The sequence below is a fragment of the Bradysia coprophila genome, unplaced genomic scaffold (genome assembly GCF_014529535.1).
Source record: "Bradysia coprophila strain Holo2 unplaced genomic scaffold, BU_Bcop_v1 contig_350, whole genome shotgun sequence".
Classification (NCBI taxonomy): Eukaryota; Metazoa; Arthropoda; class Insecta; order Diptera; family Sciaridae; genus Bradysia; species Bradysia coprophila.
In genome coordinates, this window is record NW_023503608.1 from 1870862 (window position 1) to 1896904 (window position 26043).

Consider the following 26043-nt stretch of genomic DNA (forward strand, 5'->3'; position numbering starts at 1 on the left):
GCCATGAACAATTGTTTCTTGCAAGTTAGTACATTCGTGCAATTTCACAATTTTCTTCATTATATACATGACCAACATCGAATAATAAATTTGATGACTAGAACTTATTCTATGCTTGTGAGCGAAATACGATTATAAGACTTGAGTTCGACTCTAGTCTTATAATCGTATTTCGCTCACGAGCATATAATTAGGTCTAGTCATCTTTATTATTCGATGTTGGTCATGTATATAATGAAGAAAATTGTGAAATTGCACGAATGTACTAACAATATAAAAAAAAAATTAAAAAAAATAAAAAATGCCAACGACACGCGGTGTTCCCAAGCGGTCACCCATCTAAGTACTAACCGCGCCCAATGATGCTTAACTTCAGTGATCGGACGAGAACTGGTGTATTCATCATGGTATGGCCGTTGCCGAGTTACAACGATTTTATTATCAACATAATGTATGGGGTTGTCATACGATTTATTGTGAAAAATATATCCCTCGATGTATACTTTGCACTTTTTCGATTGAGGATAATGCTTCTGTTGAGAGAAAAATCAGTTTAGAATGAGTTATGACTAACAATTGCCAACTTCAGATAAAACATCTCGAAACTTGATTTTTTTTTATCGCTTTGTTAATACTTTGTAGCAACAATTCTTTTCGAACCAATCTTCTGTTTGTAAAGAACGCCTAAAAAAAATCCAACTTTAACTTTAATCTACATATAATTAACAAATTAACATAAGTAAAGGCGTTAAAAAAAGACTGTCAAACGATTATTATGCACAATATATCTACAAAAAATTGGTTTTATTTCGGCAACGGCCATACCATGATGAATACACCAGTTCTCGTCCGATCACTGAAGTTAAGCATCATTGGGCGCGGTTAGTACTTAGATGGGTGACCGCTTGGGAACACCGCGTGTCGTTGGCATTTTTTTTATTTTAATTTTTTTTTCTTAATATTTAAGTTTGAATTAAGAGAAAATGTGTCAAACATTTTTACAAAATTCGTCTTACGTGAACCCTCTTCAAGAAATTAGGAACAAGTTTAACTTTCTTTAAAATTTTCTAAAGCTATAGTTCCCCAAAACCTGATGTTAGTTGGCTATAAGAAGGTTGTCTTCACGCACAATAAAAAATGTTCAAAGATTTAGGAAAAATAACAAATAAAAAAAAAATGCCAACGACACGCGGTGTTCCCAAGCGGTCACCCATCTAAGTACTAACCGCGCCCAATGATGCTTAACTTCAGTGATCGGACGAGAACTGGTGTATTCATCATGGTATGGCCGTTGCCGAAACAACACCAATTTTTTGTAGGTATATTGTGCATCAGTATTGTTTGACAATCTTCTTTTAGCGCCTTAACTTATGTTGTCGATTAAAATTTTTCTTGTTGGATATTTTTAGGTGTTCATCACCAAAAGGCGTTCGGTACGAATTTATGAGATATGAAAACAGTACTCGACATAAATTATTATTTACAAAACGATACAACAAATAGAACCACTGAAATAGACATTAGACATTCTGAATTGATTTTGCGCTCAACACAAGTATTATTCGCATGTTTTGTGGTTTACTGACTTTTTGTGAATTTTGCAAACGATCAAGTATGACACACTGAAAATTTGTCGGTTTTCAAAATTCCGTGAGTGTACATCGAGGAGGTATATTTTTCAAATATTAAAGTTCAACTAGCTTACATAGTATGGTGGTAACAAAATCGTTCTAACTCGGCAACGGCCATACCATGATGAATACACCAGTTCTCGTCCGATCACTGAAGTTAACCATCATTGGGCGCGGTTAGTACTTAGATGGGTGACCGCTTGGGAACACCGCGTGTCGTTGGCTTTTTTTTCTTTTCATTTTTTTTTCTTTATATTTAAATTTGATATAACAGAAAATGTGTCAAACATTTTTGTTTAGTTCCTATGTGAATTCATAAACTATTCAAACAATCAGTGACGAATTCAACTTTTCTTAAAGTTTTCTAACGTCACATTTCCCAAGATTTGATGATACTTGGCTATGAAAAGACCTCCTTCAGTATACAACAAATAAATACTAAGAAAAAATTCAAAAAGAAAAGAAAAAAAAGCCAACGACACGCGGTGTTCCCAAGCGGTCACCCATCTAAGTACTAACCGCGCCCAATGATGCTTAACTTCAGTGATCGGACGAGAACTGGTGTATTCATCATGGTATGGCCGTTGCCGAGGAAAAGTGATTTCGTTACCAACATTTAGTATTCAAAATACTCGTCGATGTCAATTCATTTTTATGTCTCCCTGACAATTTTTAGGTCTTTTTTCCATAGGAAAAAAAGACCTATTGTGGGCACTTCATCTGTCCGTCCGTCCGTCCGTCCGTCCGTCCGTCCGTCCGTCCGTCCGTCTGTCCGTCCGTCTGTCCGTCCGTCCGTCCGTCCGTCCGTCCGTCCGTCCGTCCGTCTGTCCGTCCGTCCGTCCGTCCGTCTGTGTCACAAATAAAATGTGATTGATAAAAGTTAAAATTGCAATGCTACTATGAACAAACCAACACCAGGCAAATCAATTATTATTTGTTATCTGGTAACCAATCGCTCATAGCAGATATAGCAATTTGAAAGTTTGGTAGTTGTTGGTAGTTGGACCCCCAAAATATTTTGCAGCAAAGATGTTTACCGTTTGAGAGCTACGCACCGAATGACGAAATTATTCTGCCTGCTTGCCTTTTTATAACTCAAATATTTGGTAGTTGACTACCACGTTGGTAAATTGCAATGCTACTATGAGCAAACCAACACCAGGCAAATCAATTATTATTTGTTATCTGGTAACCGATCGCTCATAGCAGACATCGCAATTTGAAAGTTTGGTAGTTGTTGGTAGTTGGACCCCCAAAATATTTAGTAGCAAAGATGTTTCTTCCTCGAAAGATGCACACCGACTGATGAAATTATTCTGCCTGCTGGTCTATTTGTAAATCGAGTATTTGGTAGTTGACTACCAAAGTGGTAGTTGACTACCAAAGTGGTAGTTGACTACCAAAGTGGTAGTTGACTACCAAAGTGGTAGTTGACTACCAAAGTGGTAGTTGACTACCAAAGTGGTAGTTGACTACCAAAGTGGTAGTTGACTACCAAAGTGGTAGTTGACTACCAAAGTGGTAGTTGACTACCAAAGTGGTAGTTGACTACCAAAGTGGTAGTTGACTACCAAAGTGGTAGTTGACTACCAAAGTGGTAGTTGACTACCAAAGTGGTAGTTGACTACCAAAGTGGTAGTTGACTACCAAAGTGGTAGTTGACTACCAAAGTGGTAGTTGACTACCAAAGTGGTAGTTGACTACCAAAGTGGTAGTTGACTACCAAAGTGGTAGTTGACTACCAAAGTGGTAGTTGACTACCAAAGTGGTAGTTGACTACCAAAGTGGTAGTGTAGTTGACTACCAAAGTGGTAGTTGACTACCAAAGTGGTAGTTGACTACCAAAGTGGTAGTTGACTACCAAACTCATACGGAGGTTGTAGAGATGTTTAATGTTTGAAAGCTGCACACCGACTGATGATATTAATCGGCTCGCTTGCTTATTTATAAATCGAAAATTTGCTAGTTGAATACCGAAGTGGTACTTGAATAAATACCAAGCTGGCAATAAACAGAAATCATACTTAATGCTCTTAATCTATACTTAATGCGAGACCCGACCTATTTTCATAATTTATTGCTCGAAAGTAGTGACATTTAGTCTTTAGGAAAGTTTCGATTAGGGATAGGTGGTTGGGAATGATGGTTAGATTCAAAAACGATGGTGAGGTTCAAAAAGAAAAAGAAAAAAGACTCACTAGGCGTTAGCCGGTACTATTCTTGTTCTTTATTTACGAGGTCGAATATTATTGATTGATTTTCTTCATAAGAGATACTTTTCTGTTCATGATTTTTTTCGCAGTTTTACTTGATACACAAAATGCTGTGCCTTCGTTGCGGAATACTTGTTAGAATAGTTAGTTTTTATAATAACGAATGTTTGTAGCATATTTTTAAGGGATGATAAGCTTGGACAAAGCCCCTAGATACAAATGGCGTTTCTATTTTCTTAGATGTTCTCAACAAACATCTACACAACTTCATTATTATCCAAGTTCGTATATTAATAGAAAAGGCGATATTTATCCAGCGAGCATATTTCTGAAACTTCGTATTTTGGTTTTTGCTTTAACTCAGTTTAATTGATCAAATTGCTAGTAACGAATCCCGATGTCTTGGATAAGGGTTTCTCCACACAATACCAAGACCTAGTTGCACTAGTCATATCATACGCCAATTGTTTCCAGTGCAAAACATGTTTTTCGTTTTGTACAAACCTACGTAAACAGATAATTCACCTAAATTTCGAGAATCAATCACGCGGTGATCACTTTCCATCGTAGACCCGGAAAATTTTTGTATTAATATCCAACGGAATTTCTGTGTAATAACACATCACTCAAGTTTTACTTTTTTCTCTATGAATCATTTTACAAAAATGGTATTTCTATGTGATGAGCATGAGGATTCGATCGTTTTCAGTTCCTTTCGAAGTTTCGTTGGTCATCTTAAATAACATTCTATATGCGAGTAGTATTGGATTTCAGAAGGAAGGATATTGTACTGGAAATTGAAAGCAGCAATTTCTTTATGATTCATGTTTAGCTCAGAACGTTCTTCTTACACTTTATTTCATTCTCATTCTCGACAAAATGCCACAATTTTTACCACTTGTGTCAATATTATCTACTCAGATAAATTTGTTATGAATCAATTTAAATGCGAGTTGGATAATTCCACCAGAATTTTCTCATTCTTAGACGGTATATATACCCCGCTACAGATAGACAACTCCTTAGTAAAGAAAAATTGTGAAACTGAATAACACAACGCTATTATAAACGCAAGAAGAACCATGAAAATAATACTTTCAATTGCTTTGGCTACGATTGTCGTATCGCTACCGGTACACAGTTCAGTGATATCAGCTAAAAACGGTAAAGGGTTAAGGGTTTCGGCACAAAATTTATTTATTCACATTTATTTTAATGAAATCATAGGCTCACTAAACTGCGATGGATTAATTTGTCCTGAAGGAAGTACATCGTGTATTGTCTCGCAAAAGACGTTCGGCGACTTGACTCAATACAAGTACGTTCGAATATGCACTGACGAGTTCGGTAATTTTGTTTTTCATTTCGTTTCTGTTTAGGAGAAATTTCTAATAATAATAAAAACTTACAGGAGTCCCAACTGACTCTAAAACAGAAGAGTTAGATAATCCCAGTCCAGGCACAGTAATTAATACCATCTCACTGTATGGCGGGAATCGGGAATTGACCGAAGCAGAACGGAAAGAAATTCGAGACCAAATTGACAAAATGGTAGCAGAAACTGATCAGATAGTGAAAGATGCCGCAGATTACGTAAAAGAAACCACGAACTATTGGAATAACTGGACTTCAGACTTTACTGCTAATATGAAGAAAAAGTTTCCTCCTGGCTTTCCATTTATTAAATAATTTTGTATTTTAAACTTCGAATAAATTCATATTCCAGCTAACAAATAAATTTTGGTTTTCGTATCATTTGTTTAAAGTGGTAGTTTAAAAAGTGGTGGTTTGTTGACTTTCGTCTGAGCATAGGCCATTTTATTGGATTTTCCAATCCAATCGGTTTTGCTCAAAAATATTTTATTAACCAAATATTTCGGTCACGTTTTTAGTGACCATTATCAATGGTGTTCTGAAACAATTTCAAATCGTAACTAACAATTCAAACAAATGGCATTAATGCCGAGGGGTAACTCACTTCTAGATTAAATGGATTAAATGGATTTAATGGTTAAATGGAATAAAAATTGGATTAAATGGATTAAATAGGAAAAAACTTCATTTTACCAAATACTGTAAAAGTCTCAAAAATTGTTGATTTTGATCGAACCACTTACTACAACTCATACTACAATGTTAAAAAGCGAAAAAATCCACTTTTAGTAGTTTTTGATGTAAAGTGGATTAAATGGATTAAATAAATTTAATACCATTTTTAACAAAAAAATTTTCCTATACCTCACGAGTACTTAAACGAGCTGAGGATCGTGCAAATATATTTTTCGCAATTACTTAACAAATTTTTCAGGTGGGTAGCCTAATTATTTCGGTAAAACTAAATTTTTTTTTTGATTAAATGGATTAAATGGATTAAATGGATTTAATGGATTAAATGGAAGTGCGTCACCCCTCGATTAATGCAGTAAACTCATTAGGGTATGTAATGTCACTGTAAATTTGTTCTACCATTTGTTTGAATTGTTAGTTACGATTTGAAATTGTTTCAGAACATCATTGATAGTGGTGACTAAACGTGACCGAAATATTTAGTTAATAAAATATTTTTGAGCAAAACCGAGGATTTATTCCAAAAACTCCAATGATAGTTGTGCAAAAATTTCAGCTCAATGCTATGAAAATTAGTCTTTGAAGATCTCGTCAATGCGGAATACCTCCATGACCAACCACACACCTCTCGTATCAACATAGCAAAGTAAATAAGTTTACTCAGTTGAATGAAAACGAGAAACCACGATTCTTCAGAAAACGGTATTGGTATGATCTAATAGTACAGTACAGTACAGTACAGTAGCAATTGCATAAACTCAGTTGTGTTTTCGCCTACCACAAATATACCAACGGTTCACGATTCCCTTACAGTAACTTTTCTGTACATACATCTAATATGAAGCAAGAAATTTTAAAATCAAAGTTATGATTGCTTTTTGTTACTTGTTAATAAATTCAGCCGCTTTGTCAAGTAGAGCACACATGTACCACCATTTGGGCCCATTCATTGTGCTGATGATAGTAGTAGTTCCAAGAGGTGTTACTTAGTCATATACGAAGCTACATCTGTGTCATTATTCATAATTCGGATAACAATAACTGTAGGAAGGAGTGGACAATTTGTATACACTTATTTGTAAAATTTGGATAAACTTCACGTGTCTTTTACGTCAAGATTACGAGTAGAAATGATTCACTCCCTACGGCTACATCTACATTTTTTGAGAATTGATTTTGCCCTCAACCCATCAAGTAGTATTCACATTAAAAATGGAGAGTATACCTGCACCTGCACCTGCACCGAATTTTGAAAACCGACACATTTTGTGTTATGAGGTTTGCTGATTTTTTTATGAATTTTGCATGGACTTTCATGTGGAGAAATCAAAAACTCAAGTAAAACACAGATACAGAAAATGTATCGGTTTTTAAAATTCCTTGAGCGTACATCGAGCAGGTATATTTTTCAACTATTAAATCGTTTGACAACCGCATACATTATGTTCGTAATAAAATCGTTCTAACTCGGCAACGGCCATACCATGATGAATACACCAGTTCTCGTCCGATCACTGAAGTTAAGCATCATTGGGCGCGGTTAGTACTTAGATGGGTGACCGCTTGGGAACACCGCGTGTCGTTGGCATTTTTTTTTTATTTTTTTTTTTTTAAATATTTTTAGTATTTATTTGTTGTATACTGAAGGAGGTCTTTTTATAGCCAAGTATCATCAAATCTTGGGAAATATGGCGTTAAAAAACTTTAAGAAAAGTTGAATTCGTCACTGATTGTTTGAATAGTTTATGAATTCACATAGGAACTAAAGGAAAATGTTTGACACATTTTCTGTTATATCAAATTTAAATAACTATAAAGAAAAAAATGAAAAGAAAAAAAATGCCAACGACACGCGGTGTTCCCAAGCGGTCACCCATCTAAGTACTAACCGCGCCCAATGATGCTTAACTTCAGTGATCGGACGAGAACTGGTGTATTCATCATGGTATGGCCGTTGCCGAGTCAATATGATTTCATTACGAACATGACGAATAAAAATGTTTCATAAGGTTTTTCGATTTTCCATTTAAAATGTTATTGTTGTCTGAGTTTCGGGTCATAATTCCTATATATAGTCTACCTCTATGATTTTGTTGTTAATAATCAATATTTGCGTCGATGTTATTCATGGCTTCCCCACCCAATATCATAGAATAGGGTTTTTCGTTTCACCACACAATACCATGCACTAGTCATACTATTTGTATTTATTGTATTTAGCGGAAAACATATTTTCTTTTTTGTACAAAAGCAAATAAACCAAAATTTGATTATTTAGTAACTCACGCTCACCTACATATGGGGAATGAATCACACGGTGATCATTTCCCATCGTAGACCGTCTTTGAAGGAAGAATTTTTGTTTCTTCGTGCGTGATTCGAAATTCTTATTAAGGACATATTTTTAGCGAATGGCTGTGGGTTATTAGGTTTAATGAGCCGTTGGCACATTTACAATTTGCAGTAGGAAGTATTGTCCCTTAACTTGAGTAACATGTAAGCAATTCTGAAAAATGCATCTGAAAGGTAATTAAAAGTACAAGTTGCTCATAGGCGCTTATCGTTTTATTCATTCAAACGGCCATTCAAAACAGGTAACAATACAGAAAATAAAAGGTCTTGACGATGCTAATGATGTGAGGGATTCTTTTGAAAATCCACCTATACAAAATCGGACCCATTTCGTTTGGGATGGATATATACATTGTTTGATATGTCTTTGCCGCAGTAGACCTCAAAACAGGCCTCACACAGTCTCGAGCCACACCTGGTTGCTGGTGGAAGATCTCCGAAGTTGGAAAAATAATGATTTTTATCCGAATTTTTTTGGCCGTTATAAATGATCGTTTCGGTTGAGAGTGGGCTCGTTGGAAAGCTGAGCTTAAGTACTTTCGGGTCATGCCTTGTTTGATTAGATTCATTGATACATGTTTCCAAAAATTTGCAATAAAAATTTTCAAAATCTGTGTGAACTTTAGACAGGTCTGGGCTGGTACTGATGACGCTTAATGTGAACCTAACATGCTAGTGGGGTAATTTGGCACACGGTGCTAATACAACACATTTTTCAACTCCTTTTGTAAAAGGAGTCATTAAGTCGATGACATGGCTAAAAAGCATTTGCAGCAATAAACTTGAGTGATGGAGTTCACCTTTTACGTAGTTTAAAAGTGCGTTTTTTGGCACCGTGTGATTGGCGATGTTTTTTTGCATGCCTCGAGTTAATTTAAATCGATATTCAGATTTCTTAAATTTAGTAAGTAAAAAAGATTTCTCTGCAAACAGTTTCACGAAATTCGCATCCGAACATGAAACCTTGTTCGTAATACGTTTTCAACTCCTTTTGGTTGTTACTCGAACGTGTTTGATAATTATTCTACTGGCATTTAGGTGGAAAGACCTAAAACCGTAATTAATTTTTGTAAAAATTCATGTTTAGTCGAAGAACGTATTTCTTACTTAATTTTCAACAGTATATCTAATTGTTTTACCAAACTGTGTCAATATTATCTAGTTGCTCAGTCTTTGTTATGACTCACTTAAAAAGTGAGTAGAATTTTGTTATTTTTAGTTTTTATCGCCATTTCAGCAGTTGGTGTATAAGCCCCGAAACAGATAGACAACTTCTTAGAAAAGGAAAATTGTGAAACTGAATAACTTAACGCCATTAAATTCAAGAAAAATCATGAAGATATTACTTTCAATTGCTTTGGCTACGATTCTTGCATCTCTACCGGTAGACAGTTCAATGATAACATCTAAAAATGGTAAATACTTAAGGGCTTCGGCACAATATTCATTAATTTTTTTAAATATTATTTTAACAAAATCATAGGCCCTCTAAACTGCGACGGATTAATATGTCCTGACAACAGTTCCTCGTGTATTATTTCGAAAAAGACTTTCGGCGATTTGTCCAAATACAAATATGTTCGAATATGCACTGATGAGTTCGGTAATTTTGTTTTTCATTTCGTTTAAGAAAAATTTCAAAAAATAATACACTTACAGGAGTCCCAACTGACTCTAAAACAGATGAGTTGGAGAATCCCAGTCCAGGCACAGAAATGAATACCATCTCAGCGTACGGAGTCCCAACTGACTCTAAAATAGATGAATTAGAGAATCCCAGTCCAGGCACAGAAATGAGTACAGTCTCACTATACAGTGAGAATCAAGAATTAACCGAAGCAGAATCAGAAGAAACTCAAGAGGAAATTGGTGATACTGTCCAAGAAACCAATACGATTTTCCAAGAAACCGATACGATTTTGCAAGTAACTGATACAATTGTGCAAGAAACTGATGAGGTTGTTCAAGAAACTGGTAACATAGTTACGGAGTATGTAAAAGGCGCGAAGAACTATGTGAAAGACACCATTAGATGTTGGAAGAACTGGACTTCAGACTTTGTTTCTAGTATGAAGAAAATGTTTCCTCCCGGCTTTCCATTTGTTAAATAATTTTACATTTTCAACTTGAAATAAATTCGTGAAAAAAGTTTGGATTTCATTTCATTTGTTTTTGGCAACTTATTCTTTAAACACCAACATTTTAAGACTAAAAATAAAACTCAACAAAATGAAAATAAGTAATCTGTTCATAAAAAATCACCTTAGTTCGGCAACGGCCATACCATGATGAATACACCAGTTCTCGTCCGATCACTGAAGTTAGGCATCATTGGGTGACTTAGATGGGTGACCGCTTGGGAACACCGCGTGTCGTTGTTTTTTTAAAAAAATTTTTATTCTTTTATTTAAATTAAGAAAAAATCTGTCAAACATTTTCCTTTAGTTCCTATGTGAATTCATAAACTATTCAAACAATTCTAATGCTGATGAATAAAGATTCATTCAAGCAATCAGTGACGAATTCAACTTTTCTTAAAGTTTTCGAACGCCATATATCGCAAGATTTGATGATACTTGGCTATAAAAAGACCTCTATCACCAAATAAATTTCATAAATAATTAAAAAAAAAATAATAAAAAAAATGCCAACGACACGCGGTGTTCCCAAGCGGTCACCCATCTAAGTACTAACCGCGCCCAATGATGCTTAACTTCAGTGATCGGACGAGAACTGGTGTATTCATCATGGTATGGCCGTTGCCGAAGTTACACCAATTTTTTGTCGATATATTGTGCATGAGTAACGTTTGACAGTATTCTTTCAACGCCTTAACTTATGTTGTATGTACATTAAAGTTTTTCTTGTTGGATTTTTTTAGGTGTTCTAAACCAAAAGGCATTCGGTACGAATTTATGATATAGGAAAACAGTGCTCGACATCGACATTAATTATTTACAAAACGATAAAATAAATAAGAGCTCAATTTTCCATTTGTTTTGTATGAAATGTAGGTAATTCTTAGTTATTGGACATTTCTAAATTGATTTTGTGCTCAACACAAGTATTATTCTCATTAAAAATGGAGAGTATACCTGCACCGAATTTAGGAAACCGACACATTTTGTGTTATGTGCTTTGCTGATTTTTCATGAATTTTGCATGTACTCTCATGTGGAGAAATCAAAAACTCAAGTAAAACACACATACAGAAAATGTATCGGTTTTCAAAATTCCTTGAGCGTACATCGAGCAGATATATTTTTCAACTATTAAATCGTTTGACAACCCCATACATTATGATGGTAATAAAATCGTTCTAACTCGGCAACGGCCATACCATGATGAATACACCAGTTCTCGTCCGATCACTGAAGTTAAGCATCATTGGGCGCGGTTAGTACTTAGATGGGTGACCGCTTGGGAACACCGCGTGTCGTTGGCATTTTTTATTTTTTTTTATTTTTCCTAAATCTTTGAATATTTTTTATTGTGCGTGAAGACAACCTTCTTATGGCCAACATCAGGTTTTGGGGAATTATAGTTTTAGAAAATTTTAACGAAAGTTAAACGTGTTCCTAATTTTTTGAAGAGGGTTCACGTAAGACGAATTTTGTGAAAATGTTTGACACATTTTCTCTTAATTCAAACTTAAATATAAAGAAAAAAAATAATAAAAAAAATGCCAACGACACGCGGTGTTCCCAAGCGGTCACCCATCTAAGTACTAACCGCGCCCAATGATGCTTAACTTCAGTGATCGGACGAGAACTGGTGTATTCATCATGGTATGGCCGTTGCCGAAGTTACACCAATTTTTTGTCGATATATTGTGCATGAGTAACGTTTGACAGTATTCTTTCAACGCCTTAACTTATGTTGTATGTACATTAAAGTTTTTCTTGTTGGATTTTTTTAGGTGTTCTAAACCAAAAGGCATTCGGTACGAATTTATGATATAGGAAAACAGTGCTCGACATCGACATTAATTATTTACAAAACGATAAAATAAATAAGAGCTCAATTTTCCATTTGTTTTGTATGAAATGTAGGTAATTCTTAGTTATTGGACATTTCTAAATTGATTTTGTGCTCAACACAAGTATTATTCTCATTAAAAATGGAGAGTATACCTGCACCGAATTTAGGAAACCGACACATTTTGTGTTATGTGCTTTGCTGATTTTTCATGAATTTTGCATGTACTCTCATGTGGAGAAATCAAAAACTCAAGTAAAACACACATACAGAAAATGTATCGGTTTTCAAAATTCCTTGAGCGTACATCGAGCAGATATATTTTTCAACTATTAAATCGTTTGACAACCCCATACATTATGATGATAATAAAATCGTTCTAACTCGGCAACGGCCATACCATGATGAATACACCAGTTCTCGTCCGATCACTGAAGTTAAGCATCATTGGGCGCGGTTAGTACTTAGATGGGTGACCGCTTGGGAACACCGCGTGTCGTTGGCATTTTTTTTCTTCATATTTAAGTTAAATTAAGAGAAAATGTTAAACATTTTCGCGAAATTCATCCTTTGTGAACCGTCTTCAAGAAATTGGAAACAAATTCAACTTTTCTTAAAGCTTTCTAAAGCTATATTCCCCAATACTTGATGTTGCTTGGATATAAAAAAGTCGTCTTCACGCACAATAAAAAAATATTCAAAGATTTAGGAAAAAAAGAAAAAAAAAGATGCCAACGACACGCGGTGTTCCCAAGCGGTCACCCATCTAAGTACTAACCGCGCCCAATGATGCTTAACTTCAGTGATCGGACGAGAACTGGTGTATTCATCATGGTATGGCCGTTGCCGAAGTGAGTAGTTTTGTTGCCGTTTATTTTTAGATACTCGTTCTCGATGTCGAATCAGTTGAAATCAAAATGCTTTACTTATAAATAAGAAAACTTTGGAATCAATACATGTGTGTTTTCTTTAGTTGTATAATTATTTAATTTATCTCAAATATAATGACAACTTCAACCTCCTCTGTATTACAAATGTTTGTTAGTATGTTTTTTTCCAATCATGGAGATTTTTTATAGTAAAAGGTAAAGCTCCGATGTAGAGCGTATGACCGACTGGAGAATTAAATTTAAAACGAATGAATTTTAAGAAACTTCCAATGAAACAAATATCTTTACAAACCAGAGGTACAGTGGACAGACACAGTGTGAAGCTCTTCGTGAAAGAATGAAATTTTCCCTAAAAAAATGCAAAAAAAATTGTAAAAACCAAGAAAATTTTCAATTTTATATGACCCATTTTTCGAGTTTTTCCATCTCTAATGAAATAAAATACATTTGTGATGTGAATTGAAATTTAAAAAAAAACTCGAATTCACAAATTTCTGCCTTTATTACGATTGCTAAACATCACAATCATCATCAGCTAAAAGACTCTGAGGCCAATTCAAATAACCAAAATGCAAAACAGTTCTACACTTGTTGTTCAGTGGTTCAGTGGTTCAGTTTGTTCAGTGCGAGAACAGGAAGCAACCGTGAACTCAATACTTTCAAGTGAATCTCAAAAAATGTAGATGTAGCCGTAGGTAGTGAATCATTTCTACTCGTCATCTTCAGTATACATAAAAGACACGTGAAGCCTAATCAAATTGTATAAACAAGTGTACACAAACTGTACACTTCTTCCTACAGTTATTATTATCCAAATTATGTATAATGCCACACAGATGTAGCGTAGCCTCCCATGTGATTAAGAATCACCACCAGGAACTACCGGCCCGGTTTTTTCACCTAACAGTCCTTCTTTCAAATTTTTGTATTCATTGTTTGAATAAGGACATTATTAATAATGATAGTATCATCAGGACAACGGGCCCAAACGGTGGTTGCCGTGCATGCTCTACGTAACGAAGCGGCTGAAATTAATATACATTTTTCATAATGTACACTACATTGGCAGTTGTAGTTTGAACAGAAAAGTTACTGTATGGTAATCGTGAACGTTGGCAAATTTGCGACAGGTGCCAAACGCGTTTTATGCAATTGCTACAGTACTTTAGTACTATTAGATTTTACCAATATTGTCTTGTAAAGAATCGTTGTTTTCAATCCTATTTACTTTACCATGTGGATATGAAAGGTGTATGGTCAGACACTAGATCCTTAAAGACTGATTTTCATGGCATTGAACTGAAATTTTTGCAAAACTACCACTTTCAACAAATGATACGAAAACCAAGATTTATTTGTTAGCTAGAATATGAATTTATTCGAAGTTTAAAATACAAAATTATTTAATAAATGGAAAGCCAGGAGGAAACTTTTTCTTCATATTAGCAGTAAAGTCTGAAGTCCAGTTATTCCAATAGTTTGTGGTTTCTTTTACGTAATCTGCGGCATCTTTCACTATCTGATCAGTTTCTGCTACCATTTTGTCAATTTGGTCTCGAATTTCTTTCCGTTCTGCTTCGGTCAATTCCCGATTCCCGCCGTACAGTGAGATGGTATTTATTACTGTGCCTGGACTGGGATTATCTAACTCTTCTGTTTTAGAGTCAGTTGGGCCTCCTGTAAGTTTTTATTATTATTAGAAATTTCTCAAATTTCTCCTAACCAGAAACGAAGTGAAAAACAAAATTACCGAACTCGTCAGTGCATATTCGAACGTACTTGTATTGAGTCAAGTCGCCGAACGTCTTTTGCGAGACAATACACGATGTACTTCCTTCAGGACAAATTAATCCATCGCAGTTTAGTGAGCCTATGATTTCATTAAAATAAATGTCAATAAATGAATTTTGTGCCGAAACCCTTAACCCTTTACCGTTTTTAGCTGATATCACTGAACTGTGTACCGGTAGCGATACGACAATCGTAGCCAAAGCAATTGAAAGTATTATTTTCATGGTTCTTCTTCCGTTTATAATAGCGTTGTGTTATTCAGTTTCACAATTTTTCTTTACTGAGGAGTTGTCTATCTGTAGCGGGGTATATATACCGTCTAAGAATGAGAAAATTCTAGCGGAATTATCCAACTCGCATTTAAATTGATTCATAACAAATTTATCTGAGCAGATAATATTGACACAAGTGGTAAAAATTGTGGCATTTTGTTGAGAATGAGAATGAAATAAAGTGTAAGAAGAACGTTCTGAGCTAAACATGAATCATAAAGAAATGGCTGCTTTCAATTTCCAGTATAATATCCTTCCTTCTGAAATCCAATACTACTCGCATATAGAATGTTATTTAAGATGGCCAACGAAACTTCGAAAGGAACTGAAAACGATCGAATCCTCATGCTCATCACCGTGACCGTGACCGTGACCGTGACATATCAAGAGCTGGTGCCTGTGCACATAACCAGTAGAGTTTGAACGTTGAACCGCTGATAGTGGGACTTATCCACTTGGATCCCCCTTTTTACTCTCCGGTTCATAGTAAGCGTGCATTGTATATTAAACAAATCACGTTTACCGTGAACAGCGCTGGATCGCTACTCGAGGTATGTTGAAACTTAATCTAACAACAATCACCGTCGCTCGACAAAGTGATCGGACTAACTACACGGCAGTGGGGAGATGAACCGACTACCTGAGCTCTTTCATTGCTCGAAAAATATTGAGGTATAATACAATACAATGTGACACAATATAATGCCACAAGGAGAAATCAATTACCTGATAACGAATTAGTTGTTCGAATCTCACCTGTTATAACTTTACAATTACCTGTCTTATGGAGACTCTCACTAATCTCACCATTGTCCATTCCGTTTGTTCCGTTCAGTCTTTAGATAATATTGTTTCATTAAGTGGCCTAATTCCACATTTCATAATCACTCTTTTGTTCTTCGCGCCCATCGAAACAGAGTCCACCAGGAAGTCATTAGGTCAAGGTACATACGATGGAGATAATATTAAATTAGATGCATATACCTTCATATCTTCCACTGAGTGAACGAAGGTTTAGAAAGCGGTTGACGAGTCAAGAGTTGAAGGATGAAAGCGAAGACTAAGACAACTAACGTAATCCTGTATAGAAAAGCGGACGAAAGTCGGTTACTGTCAACCGGCGTTCTTTTCGGTCCCAGAGAATTTCTCCTTCTACGAAAGGTAACGCAAAGACGCTTTCGGTCCTAGAGAAATCGGCTCTAGAGATTTCCTTCTTTTAAGAAACATAACGCAAAGGCCCGACCCTAGAGAATTTCTACTTAGTCCTAGCGAACTAGATACCTCAGGAAAGGCAACCCAAAGCAAAAATCTCACACAAGAAACGACACAGGGATTTCAACCAAGTGGTCGACTAAGGCCCGCTAAAACAATCATTAAAAATTTCGAAGCAAAATTCTTCGCTATTTGCCACTTCCAAGGCACACGTGGACTCAACAGAAGATTCACCCTTTTACGTAACACTTCCACTCTTTTGCGTAACTTTCAGTGCATCAGTCTGCACATTCCACTGATCAGGGTCACACAACGAGTCAGCGGTTAGCAAGTTTTTTCAACTTTCGTTGACTTGACAGACGTCGACAACAACTAAAACAAAACAGACTGAAACTCGAAGCGCGCAACATTACGGAAAGAAAAAACTCTAGACAAATCACAAATAATTGCAAACTGTTTGCACTTGCTCACGAATGCACAGCATAAAAAAGACTAAGGCTCCTAATCGTACCGGATTATCCGTGAAGGATCTGATTGACAAAGCTGGCAAAACAGCACATCCAAACTAAAAGCGTAAATGCTTATAAGAAATGACAAAGAAAAATTGTGAGAAACGATGCATTCAAAGAATGGCATTTGGAAAGCATCAACAACTCACACATCAAGTTACATCGCATACGTACCGAAACCGTTACCATATACAAACCGTATCTGCTTCAACTGGAGTCAGAGTTTTCTCCGAACCGTGCTGCACTGGGTCCCGATCGTATCAGTTCAGTATCATATATTCGGTACAAACCGTATTTGCAACATATTGATACCAGAATCAGAGCCTGCGTTCATCATTGAGTTTTACTGTTTCACCTGGATACAGTTCATTTCGATATCCCTCGTGTTAGTTTCCGCATTGGTATTCGGCCCCTATTTCTTGCCATTTCCCTCAAATTCATGAATTCCATTGAACAGCTTGTTGAGCAGAAAATGCTGGTAACCGTCCCGTTTCACCGCCCATGAGCCTACGTCTCCGTCCGTCGTAAATTTCATTCGGGAAACAGCAATCGCTCGCGAAAACAATCGGACACAACCGTAAACAACCATAAACAACTTTGAAATAAAACAAACCACAAAAACCAAGAAATAACTTAAAAAATTTAGAAAAATTCGACGAGCAAAAATTTTCACGTCCAGCCATTTTCACAGCGCCTACTACTACCACGGACTACCCGTGGACTACTACTACTACTACTACTACTACTACGGACTACTACTATCCTTCCTTCTGAAATCCAATACTACTCGCATATAGAATGTTATTTAAGATGACCAACGAAACTTCGAAAGGAACTGAAAACGATCGAATCCTCATGCTCATCACATAGAAATACCATTTTTGTAAAATGATTCATAAAAAAAGGGGAAACTTGAGTGATGTGTTATTACACAGAAATTCCGTTGGATATCAATACAAAAATTTTCCGGGTCTACGATGGAAAGTGATCACCGCGTGATTGATTCTCGAAATTTAGGTGAATTATCTGTTTACGTGGTTTTGTACAAAACGAAAAACATGTTTTTCACTGGAAACAATTAGCGTATGATATGACTAGTGCAACTAGGTCTTGGTATTGTGTGGAGATACCCTTATCCAAGGCATCGGGATTCGTTACTGTAAACTAGCAATTTGAACAAACAAACTAAGTTAAAGCAACAAAAAAAAAACAAGCTAAGAACACACGAGTGTATAACGCTGAAAATATTCTCTGGTATCATAATCTACCATTTTCCAACGAGGTGAAGCCGAGTAGGACAAGCTTAAGACGTGTCATAATGAGACGAAAAACAAAGCAAAAACATTACAACAATTTCAGCTTTTCTTAGCAATCACTTTTCGATCGTAGGTGCAGTGACGAAATACGTCGAATTATGATTCTAAGGCACAGAATATATATTATGCACCTGTTGCCAAGATTGGTATTTTGACGTGTAGGACATTATTGCCCTAGCCGAAGGCGTGGGTCATAATGCCTACACGTCAAAATAACAGTCTGGCAATAGGTGCATATCATATTTTATCTGTCGAGAACAGATATATCGAGATAAACAAAAACTCCCTAGAGCTCGAGATTATCGTTCTAGACAGATAATAAATATTATGCACCTGTGTCCAAATGTTTATTTTGACGAGTTGGTGATTGTGATCCTAAGCCGAAGGCGCGGATCATAATCCAACTCGTCAAAATAAACGTTTGGTCATAGGTGCATATCATTTTTTATGTGTCGATGCAAATATAAACCCAAACTCCCTCTCCGAGCTGATGCATAATGTTAGACATATCACACAGAGCCATATAAAATAAAGGGAAGAAATAAAAGCGATAAATCTAAAATAAGAATTGATCACTTGAAAATAAAAATGATTGCAGGAAAATAAGAATGTGATCACAACCAGTTTTTCAAATATAACACTACGAAATAAGATTCTATCAACCTAAAATAAGAAGTGATCACAAGTAGTACCTACCACCCGCTAAATCAAATGTGATCACTAAAAATAAAGAATTTGATCACTAAAAATAAAGAATTTGATCACTAAAAGTAAAGAGTTTGATCACTAAAAGTCCGAACGAATACACATAAAAAGCGTTTTAACACGCCGAGCGATCCGGCCCATTGCCCCGGAGCGAAGCGGAGGGCCGCAATGCGAGCCGGGCGCCGGAACGGTGTTGGTAACTTAGGAGTTAATTTTTTTTCTCTCGCATCGTCTAATAATTAGTCTGTGTAATTCATTGCACATAAAAAGCGTTTTAACACGCCGAGCGATCCGGCCCATTGCCCCGTAGCGAAGCGGAGGGCCGCAATGCGAGCCGGGCGCCGGAACGGTGTTGGTAACTTAGGTGTTAATTTTTTTTTCTCTTGCATCGTCTAATAATCAAACAGAATAATAGATAGCATATCCTTATTTCTTGCAATCAAATTTTTTATTTTGCACGATCATTTCTTTATTTTTTGTAATCAAATTCGTATAATTGTAGATCATTTCTTATTTCGAGACGATCATATGTTAGTGGTAAAATTGCATATATTTAGTGATCAAATTCTTATTTTTTGGTGATCAAATTCTATTTTTATTGCTATCATAAAAAAATTGTGATCATTTCTCTTTTTCTAGTGATCATTTCCTATTTTCTTGTGATCATTTCTTATTAAATAGCTATCACTTTAATTACATGCCTAAAATAAATTATGTTGGTAATGAAACCATCTCACTTCGGCAACGGCCATACCATGATGAATACACCAGTTCTCGTCCGATCACTGAAGTTAAGCATCATTGGGCGCGGTTAGTACTTAGATGGGTGACCGCTTGGGAACACCGCGTGTCGTTGGCATTTTTTAATTTTTTTAAAATAAGCGAAAAAAAGACTGCTCAAATTGCACAACCAGTAAAAAATTGATCTTTTCAAAAATAGAAATCACAATAATAAAAATTGTCCAATCTATTCCTTCCCAATGTTCCAAGAATGCATGCTGCGTATGTCACGGTTAAACAATAACCAAATTTAAGCGCTTCATTGGATGTTTTGTTAAATTCATCCTTTTTCTAACATCATTCTACAAACTGAAAAAATAAATTTGAGTCGGACATTATAGATCAGTTCTATATCGTATAGAATCACGGTGCTCACTCAATTTAAAATTAAATAATTTCCATTATGTGATTGTACACAATACTACAACTGTTCCACTATGTTTTTAAATTTTACGAACCGATGGAGCTTCAAAGTTTTCATTCTATGTCAGATAACTTATAATTAATAAGTATAACACACATCATGTTGTGATGTCACAGCTTTCTTATCATAAAACATTTCGGCAATATTTTAATAGAAACACACAGAACCTAACACTAAGAATAAATCGATAATGAGTATGTAAAAGTAAACGGCGAAAAAATCGTTATAACTCGGCAACGGCCATACCATGATGAATACACCAGTTCTCGTCCGATCACTGAAGTTAAGCATCATTGGGCGCGGTTAGTACTTAGATGGGTGACCGCTTGGGAACACCGCGTGTCGTTGGCATTTTTTATTTTTTTTTTATTTTTCCTAAATCTTTGAATATTTTTTATTGTGCGTGAAGACAACCTTCTTATAGCCAACATCAGGTTTTGGGGAATTATAGTTTTAGAAAATTTTAACGAAAGTTAAACTTGTTCCTAATTTCTTGAAGAGGGTTCACGTAAGACGAATTTTGTGAAAATGTTTGACACATTTTCTCTTAATTCAAACTTAAATATAAGAAAAAATATTATTTAAAAAAATGCCAACGACACGCGGTGTTCCCAAGCGGTCACCCATCTACACCAATTTTTTGTTTATATATCGTGCGTAAGTAAGTATCGTTTGACAGTCTTTTTTTAACGCCTTAACTTATGCAGTCGATTAAAGTTTTTGTTATTGGATTTTTTTAGGTGTACATCAAAAGGCGTTCGGTACGAATTTATGAGATATTACTTGACTTAAATTATTTAGAAAAAAGATAAAATAAGTAGGATCTCTGAAATAGACAATTGTTAGTTATTATAGACATTCTGAATTGATTTTGCGCTCAACACAAGTATTATTCACAATAAAAATGGAGATAGAAATTAGCATGCACTTTTATGTGGACAAATCAAAAACTCAAGTAAAACACAGATACACAAAATGTATTGGTTTTCAAAATTCCTTGAGTGCACATCAAGCAGGTATATTTTTCAACGAATAAATCGTGTAACTACCCTAACCCTATACAATATGTTGGTAACAAAATCGTTATACATCGGCAACGGCCATACCATGATGAATACACCAGTTCTCGTCCGATCACTGAAGTTAAGCATCATTGGGCGCGGTAAGTACTTAGATGGGTGACCGCTTGGGAACACCGCGTGTCGTTGGCATTTTTTTTCTTTTCATTTTTTTCTTTATATTTAAATTTGATATAACAGAAAATGTGTCAAACATTTTCCTTTAGTTCCTATGTGAATTCATAAACTATTCAAACAATCAGTGACGAATTCAACTTTTCTAAGCAAAATCTATTTATTTATTCAAAGCGAAAAAAAGACTGCTCGCATACGGCGCAGTCAATAAAAAAACGATCTTTTCAATCAACAAATATTACAATAAATAAAAATCATCCGCTCTATTACTTCCTAAAGTTCCAAGAATACATGCCGCATTGCCTCTTTGTATAGCAATAGAAATTTTCTGCAACAGATAATCTTTGGAACGTGGCTCCCCTGATGCTCTCTTCATCAACGATCCCAACTTGTCAATAAATTTCCTTGTTTCTGGACCCATGCAACCTAATGATTCAAAGGCAAGGGGGGTAAATAAATAGTTTTCTTTAAGACGTATATAATGATTATGCTTAAATCTCTCCGCTTTATCTGCAATAGACCCTGCTTTCTTAGAGGATTCACTGATGTATGAAGGAGCCAAAGTATCACGTATTGTTACATCCCATAAAAGTGATTTTCCATGACTCCACGGAACTACTGTCATACCATCAGGTCTTTTACCGTCGTCTCTAGAAATACCAGGTGGTTGCAAAATATTGGGAAATCCTGCAGAGGAAAATGCATGACCAAAAACATTATTGACAGAATCGTGTTTAGCAATAATCCCTATCTTTAATTTGCACGATAAACCATGCAAACCGTCCTTCTTAACCACAGCACCACAATTACACTTGTACTCTTCACACAACTGGGATCCTAAACGAAGACCAACAGCAATTCTCGCTGCATTGTTATCTAATAGTAAACCTAGTTGACTCGATGGGACAACCTGCAGCCACTTTGAAGATTCTTTTGTAGATGACGCAAGTAGTCTAGCACGAGTAACAGGTTCACTAGAATCTAACATCTCGCTAAAACTGCTCCTAATCACCGGTAGGTCCCAGTTTCGTTGCACCTTTCTCATTTCATCATTATCTGGAATAAAATCGTTAGGAATGGTATCTACTATGCTTGAAATGTCATCATCAATTATTCGCAAATTAAATTTACTCAAAATTTCATTCGACAAATCAGATGATGAATACACAGATGACAGATAGGCAGGCATTGCCAAGTCTTCAACTTTCCGAATCCCCAATCCACCAAAAACTAAAGGAAGAGAAGCTTGATCCCAAGCAAAATCTGACAACCTAACATTCGTAATCGCCTCAAGCGTAGAACGGAAAATCTCGTCAACACTTTTCAAACGATCGCGCAGCGAAAAAGTCCTGCAAGTACGCAACAAATAACTAAACCTACAGCTCCCTAAAGACTTCCTAAAAATGCACAAACCGGATGAACATCCATTAATTTCAAACGGTCGCACATTATTCTCAACGATTCAACCTTGGAAGAAAAAACCCTCTCTAAACCTGACTCAAAAATCGGAGACCCTAATATCTCAAGAAAAGACTCATCAACTCTCCTGATACCTGGCAACAATGCTGATATATCAGCATACATCCTAGCTTCGTCTTCACTCGAAGCATTAACAAAAAAAACCTCACATTTCTTTGTATTCAGCGGTAAACCAGACAAAACACAAAAATCTAAAACTCTCCTAATATCGGCAAGTATCACTGATAATTTATCAGCAATCGTTCCGTCATCTAAATACCAACCATTAAACCTAGAAGAAAGAGAGTGCGTCATTCTCATAATACCAATACAAAAACCAGGGGGACCCATTGGATCACCTTGTTGGTATCCTCTTCTTGACAGCAAAACCTCATCAAGATAATAGAGATTAGAGAAATGACTATAAGCCTGCTGCAACAAAGGAAGCAATTCTGGGCACACATCCCTAACTTCACCTAACATAAACTTCCTAAACAACATATTAAAAGCATTCCCAAAATCAAACTTAACCAACGCCATAGGTTCTTCATGTTCAGCTGTACAGAAACTACGTACTGCATGAACCAGAGCCTCAGCACCCCCTTTTACACCAAACCCAAACTGAAAAGGCTTCAATTTTTCAACTAAACTATCTCTAACATTAAAACACGCAACTTTACCTGTCAAACGCCTCCAAACGATTCCAACCGCTATAGGTCTCACATCGTCCTCGCCTTTCATAAGCGCGGTCAACGAAGCTCCAAAAAACACCTTAGTTATATCCCTCTGAACCTTACCATACTTAACAACATCAATCAATGAAGCTGTCGCCCTCAACAAACGGTTCGCAGAATCACCACAAGTAAAAGAAGTTAAATCTTTTAAATGTCGTGGTCGTAAACCACCTATCCCCCCTGAAGAACTCAACGGAAAGCTTCTAATAGCCTTCACGACATCCTCAACAGAAGTCGGAGTTAAAGAACTCCTCAAATCCGCTTCACCTACTTCCTCAAAAACCTCCCCATCACCATCAGGGTGCTTATCCCTCAGTTTGGAAACTGTTTTCTAACGTCACATTTCCCAAGATTTGATGATACTTGGCTATGAAAAGACCTCCTTCAGTATACAACAAATAAATACTAAAAATAATTAAAAAAAAAAAATTTAAAAAAAAAATAAAAAATGCCAACGACACGCGGTGTTCCCAAGCGGTCACCCATCTAAGTACTAACCGCGCCCAATGATGCTTAACTTCAGTGATCGGACGAGAACTGGTGTATTCATCATGGTATGGCCGTTGCCGAGTACGAACGATTTAATCACTAATATAAGAAGTGTGTTAATTTAAAAAATACGCCTCGATGTGTGTTATTCATTTTCATCTTCCCACTAACATAATTTCTTACTGCTGAAATCGAAAACATTCATATTAATTTATCGTTTATGATAGTAATTTTTTTGCTTACATGGCTCTGGTTATAACAGAATAATATGTGTGGTCATGGATTATTTATTGATCACATGTTAACCCACTTCCATTTAGGACTAGTCGTTAGTATGTATCCAACTCGATTAGGCTCAATTAATTATTGTCAGATATCTCTTCGTCAAGGTATACCCGCATTTCGAACGGCTGGAAAGTATACCATTTTTATACTGTTTTACACAAGTGAAGAGTCCCTCTTTCGTATATAAGCTGTTCTTCATGGTTTCTATCATTTTTATCAATTGTCATTTGAAATGGCATGCGAAAGAAATTAGAGAAATCAGAGATACGGATAGGAACAGCAGCAAGAAAGTGGGGTTTTTACGTGAGCAAAGCAGTAAAACTAAATCAATGCACAAGTGAATGACATTACAGGGATTGGTGTCGGTTTTCACTTTTCTTCGATTGAAGCTATTTTTTCTGGGTCTCGAGAAGATTCACCTTGTCGGGGTAATGGTCTAACTAATTGATAATTCGGCTACCGTGCTCACCAGATTTTTTTTCTCTCGCTAGAATATGATCTACTTCAATAAATAATTTCCACAGAATATGGAGCGATTTTCACTTATAAAGTTGACGTAAAACTTGTGAACTTTGTATGGAGAATTTATGAAACTTTAACTTTTAACTGTTTTTCAGCTGAGCCGCACATAAAATGTTTGATGTTTACAAACTGCGCGTAGTAGTGGTAAAACCCTATAAAGACGTATGAACACTTTTGATTGATTGATTGTGTGGATCAGCTGAAAAATAGCTGAAGCAAATTCATGCTGAAATTTCACTGCCTTTGACTGTAATACTCAATAAGTGAAGATCGCGATCTACTTAATGTCTACAAAGTTGTAACTTTATATTGGTTTGTGTGTAGCATTAAAGATCAATTTGGCTTTTGATTTTATTTTTATAATCCGGAAAGAAAACCAACACCTCGTTTCAATTTAATATAAAATATTTTTAATAATTTTTATTTTCTGTTTTTTTTTTCTGTTTTAATTGAGTTTTACAATATTCAAAATATTAGTTTTATCAATTAATAATTTTCTTCCATTTTTAGTAAATATAACAAGCGCAACAATATTTTCTGTTTCTGTTTTCTTTCTAAATAAAAAATCTCTTAAATTTACAATGCTTTCGCTTAAATAAATAAAAAAGAATTTAATTTACATCATCAACTTAATCAATAAAATCGTAAAAAAATTAACAAAAATTAAATTTTCATTTTCACAATTAAAATTAGTTTTTAAGATTACGGCAATAATCATATTTAAAAAAAAGAATCGTTAAAAACAATCAATTTCCTGTGTGTGTCAATCAACCTACTTCTTTTAAGTAAAACCCTTAAAAATTAATAAAAATTAATTTCTCATTAATAATTTGTTTACGTACAGATCTGCGCTCTTAAAAGTGGAACAGTCTCACATGATGTCAAATGTTGAGACCACACAATCTTAAAAACGCGAGATTTTTATCAAATTTATTCATCGATTAGTTCAAAGTTAAATCATTTCATTTTCTTAATGTAAATAACATTTTGTCTTTAGCTTTTCAAGCAGGCATAATTCGATCGGTTTCGGATCGACCGTAAAAATATTTTCTTTATCAATCCTTACGGAGTGTAAGTTTTTTGTTTCTTCTTGGTAATCGAAAGATTGCGATTTTCACTGGTAATTATTGGTTGAAAACAAAACTTATAAATTTTGAATAACTCGCCGAATACAAGATGTATGGGGTGGGGATTCGACTTATAAATCCATCAATCGCCTTAC

General features: G+C 35.6%; 2 protein-coding genes and 16 non-coding genes across 20 annotated transcripts; 9 read left to right on the plus strand and 9 right to left on the minus strand.

The window, feature by feature from the left end:
- Positions 1-302: 302 nt before the first annotated feature.
- On the minus strand, positions 303-421 carry LOC119081164. The gene has a single exon (XR_005088448.1). It is a non-coding gene; the product is annotated as a 5S ribosomal RNA (ribosomal RNA).
- A 390-nt stretch (positions 422-811) lies between these two features.
- Positions 812-930, plus strand: LOC119081173. The gene has a single exon (XR_005088456.1). It is a non-coding gene; the product is annotated as a 5S ribosomal RNA (ribosomal RNA).
- A 247-nt stretch (positions 931-1177) lies between these two features.
- On the minus strand, positions 1178-1296 carry LOC119081174. Its single transcript, XR_005088457.1, has one exon. It is a non-coding gene; the product is annotated as a 5S ribosomal RNA (ribosomal RNA).
- Positions 1297-1737: 441 nt separating this feature from the next.
- LOC119081165 lies at positions 1738-1856 on the plus strand. The gene has a single exon (XR_005088449.1). It is a non-coding gene; the product is annotated as a 5S ribosomal RNA (ribosomal RNA).
- A 245-nt stretch (positions 1857-2101) lies between these two features.
- On the minus strand, positions 2102-2220 carry LOC119081153. The gene has a single exon (XR_005088437.1). It is a non-coding gene; the product is annotated as a 5S ribosomal RNA (ribosomal RNA).
- A 2605-nt stretch (positions 2221-4825) lies between these two features.
- On the plus strand, positions 4826-10412 carry LOC119080093. 3 transcript variants are annotated; one of them, XM_037188318.1, is made up of 3 exons: positions 4826-5008; positions 5072-5191; positions 9923-10412. In XM_037188318.1, exons 1-3 carry the CDS (start codon positions 4927-4929, stop codon positions 10372-10374), a joined length of 654 nt encoding a protein of 217 aa, XP_037044213.1. In that variant the 5' UTR covers positions 4826-4926; the 3' UTR covers positions 10375-10412. The 3 variants fall into 3 exon arrangements, with proteins under 3 accessions (XP_037044213.1, XP_037044212.1, XP_037044211.1); XM_037188317.1 differs by lacking the exon at positions 5072-5191 and adding an exon at positions 9747-9866 and having other exon boundaries at positions 4829-5008; XM_037188316.1 differs by lacking the exons at positions 4826-5008; positions 5072-5191 and adding exons at positions 9490-9678; positions 9747-9866.
- LOC119081175 lies at positions 7381-7499 on the plus strand. The gene has a single exon (XR_005088458.1). It is a non-coding gene; the product is annotated as a 5S ribosomal RNA (ribosomal RNA).
- LOC119081154 lies at positions 7752-7870 on the minus strand. Its single transcript, XR_005088438.1, has one exon. It is a non-coding gene; the product is annotated as a 5S ribosomal RNA (ribosomal RNA).
- A 496-nt stretch (positions 10413-10908) lies between the features above and the next one.
- On the minus strand, positions 10909-11027 carry LOC119081155. The gene has a single exon (XR_005088439.1). It is a non-coding gene; the product is annotated as a 5S ribosomal RNA (ribosomal RNA).
- Positions 11028-11589: 562 nt separating this feature from the next.
- On the plus strand, positions 11590-11708 carry LOC119081156. The gene has a single exon (XR_005088440.1). It is a non-coding gene; the product is annotated as a 5S ribosomal RNA (ribosomal RNA).
- Positions 11709-11946: 238 nt separating this feature from the next.
- Positions 11947-12065, minus strand: LOC119081157. The gene has a single exon (XR_005088441.1). It is a non-coding gene; the product is annotated as a 5S ribosomal RNA (ribosomal RNA).
- A 562-nt stretch (positions 12066-12627) lies between these two features.
- Positions 12628-12746, plus strand: LOC119081158. Its single transcript, XR_005088442.1, has one exon. It is a non-coding gene; the product is annotated as a 5S ribosomal RNA (ribosomal RNA).
- A 224-nt stretch (positions 12747-12970) lies between these two features.
- On the minus strand, positions 12971-13089 carry LOC119081159. Its single transcript, XR_005088443.1, has one exon. It is a non-coding gene; the product is annotated as a 5S ribosomal RNA (ribosomal RNA).
- A 1392-nt stretch (positions 13090-14481) lies between these two features.
- Positions 14482-15229, minus strand: LOC119080102. The gene is made up of 3 exons (XM_037188331.1): positions 15065-15229; positions 14882-15001; positions 14482-14808 (listed from the first exon to the last, which is right to left on the minus strand). Exons 1-3 carry the CDS (start codon positions 15144-15146, stop codon positions 14531-14533), a joined length of 480 nt encoding a protein of 159 aa, XP_037044226.1. The 5' UTR covers positions 15147-15229; the 3' UTR covers positions 14482-14530.
- Positions 15230-19676: 4447 nt separating this feature from the next.
- Positions 19677-19795, plus strand: LOC119081160. Its single transcript, XR_005088444.1, has one exon. It is a non-coding gene; the product is annotated as a 5S ribosomal RNA (ribosomal RNA).
- Positions 19796-20372: 577 nt separating this feature from the next.
- On the plus strand, positions 20373-20491 carry LOC119081161. The gene has a single exon (XR_005088445.1). It is a non-coding gene; the product is annotated as a 5S ribosomal RNA (ribosomal RNA).
- Positions 20492-21232: 741 nt separating this feature from the next.
- LOC119081163 lies at positions 21233-21351 on the plus strand. The gene has a single exon (XR_005088447.1). It is a non-coding gene; the product is annotated as a 5S ribosomal RNA (ribosomal RNA).
- A 2623-nt stretch (positions 21352-23974) lies between these two features.
- LOC119081162 lies at positions 23975-24093 on the minus strand. Its single transcript, XR_005088446.1, has one exon. It is a non-coding gene; the product is annotated as a 5S ribosomal RNA (ribosomal RNA).
- Between the last annotated feature and the right edge of the window lie 1950 nt (positions 24094-26043).

Coding starts and splice junctions, on each gene's coding strand:
- LOC119080093 (XM_037188318.1), top strand. CDS start 4,927: ATGAAAATAATACTTTCAATTGCTTTGGCTACGATTGTCGTATCGCTA. Junction 5,009..5,071: donor AGTGATATCAGCTAAAAACG/GTAAAGGGTTAA, acceptor ATGAAATCATAG/GCTCACTAAACTGCGATGGA. Junction 5,192..9,922: donor AATATGCACTGACGAGTTCG/GTAATTTTGTTT, acceptor ATACACTTACAG/GAGTCCCAACTGACTCTAAA.
- LOC119080102 (XM_037188331.1), bottom strand. CDS start 15,146: ATGAAAATAATACTTTCAATTGCTTTGGCTACGATTGTCGTATCGCTA. Junction 15,002..15,064: donor AGTGATATCAGCTAAAAACG/GTAAAGGGTTAA, acceptor ATGAAATCATAG/GCTCACTAAACTGCGATGGA. Junction 14,809..14,881: donor AATATGCACTGACGAGTTCG/GTAATTTTGTTT, acceptor AAAAACTTACAG/GAGGCCCAACTGACTCTAAA.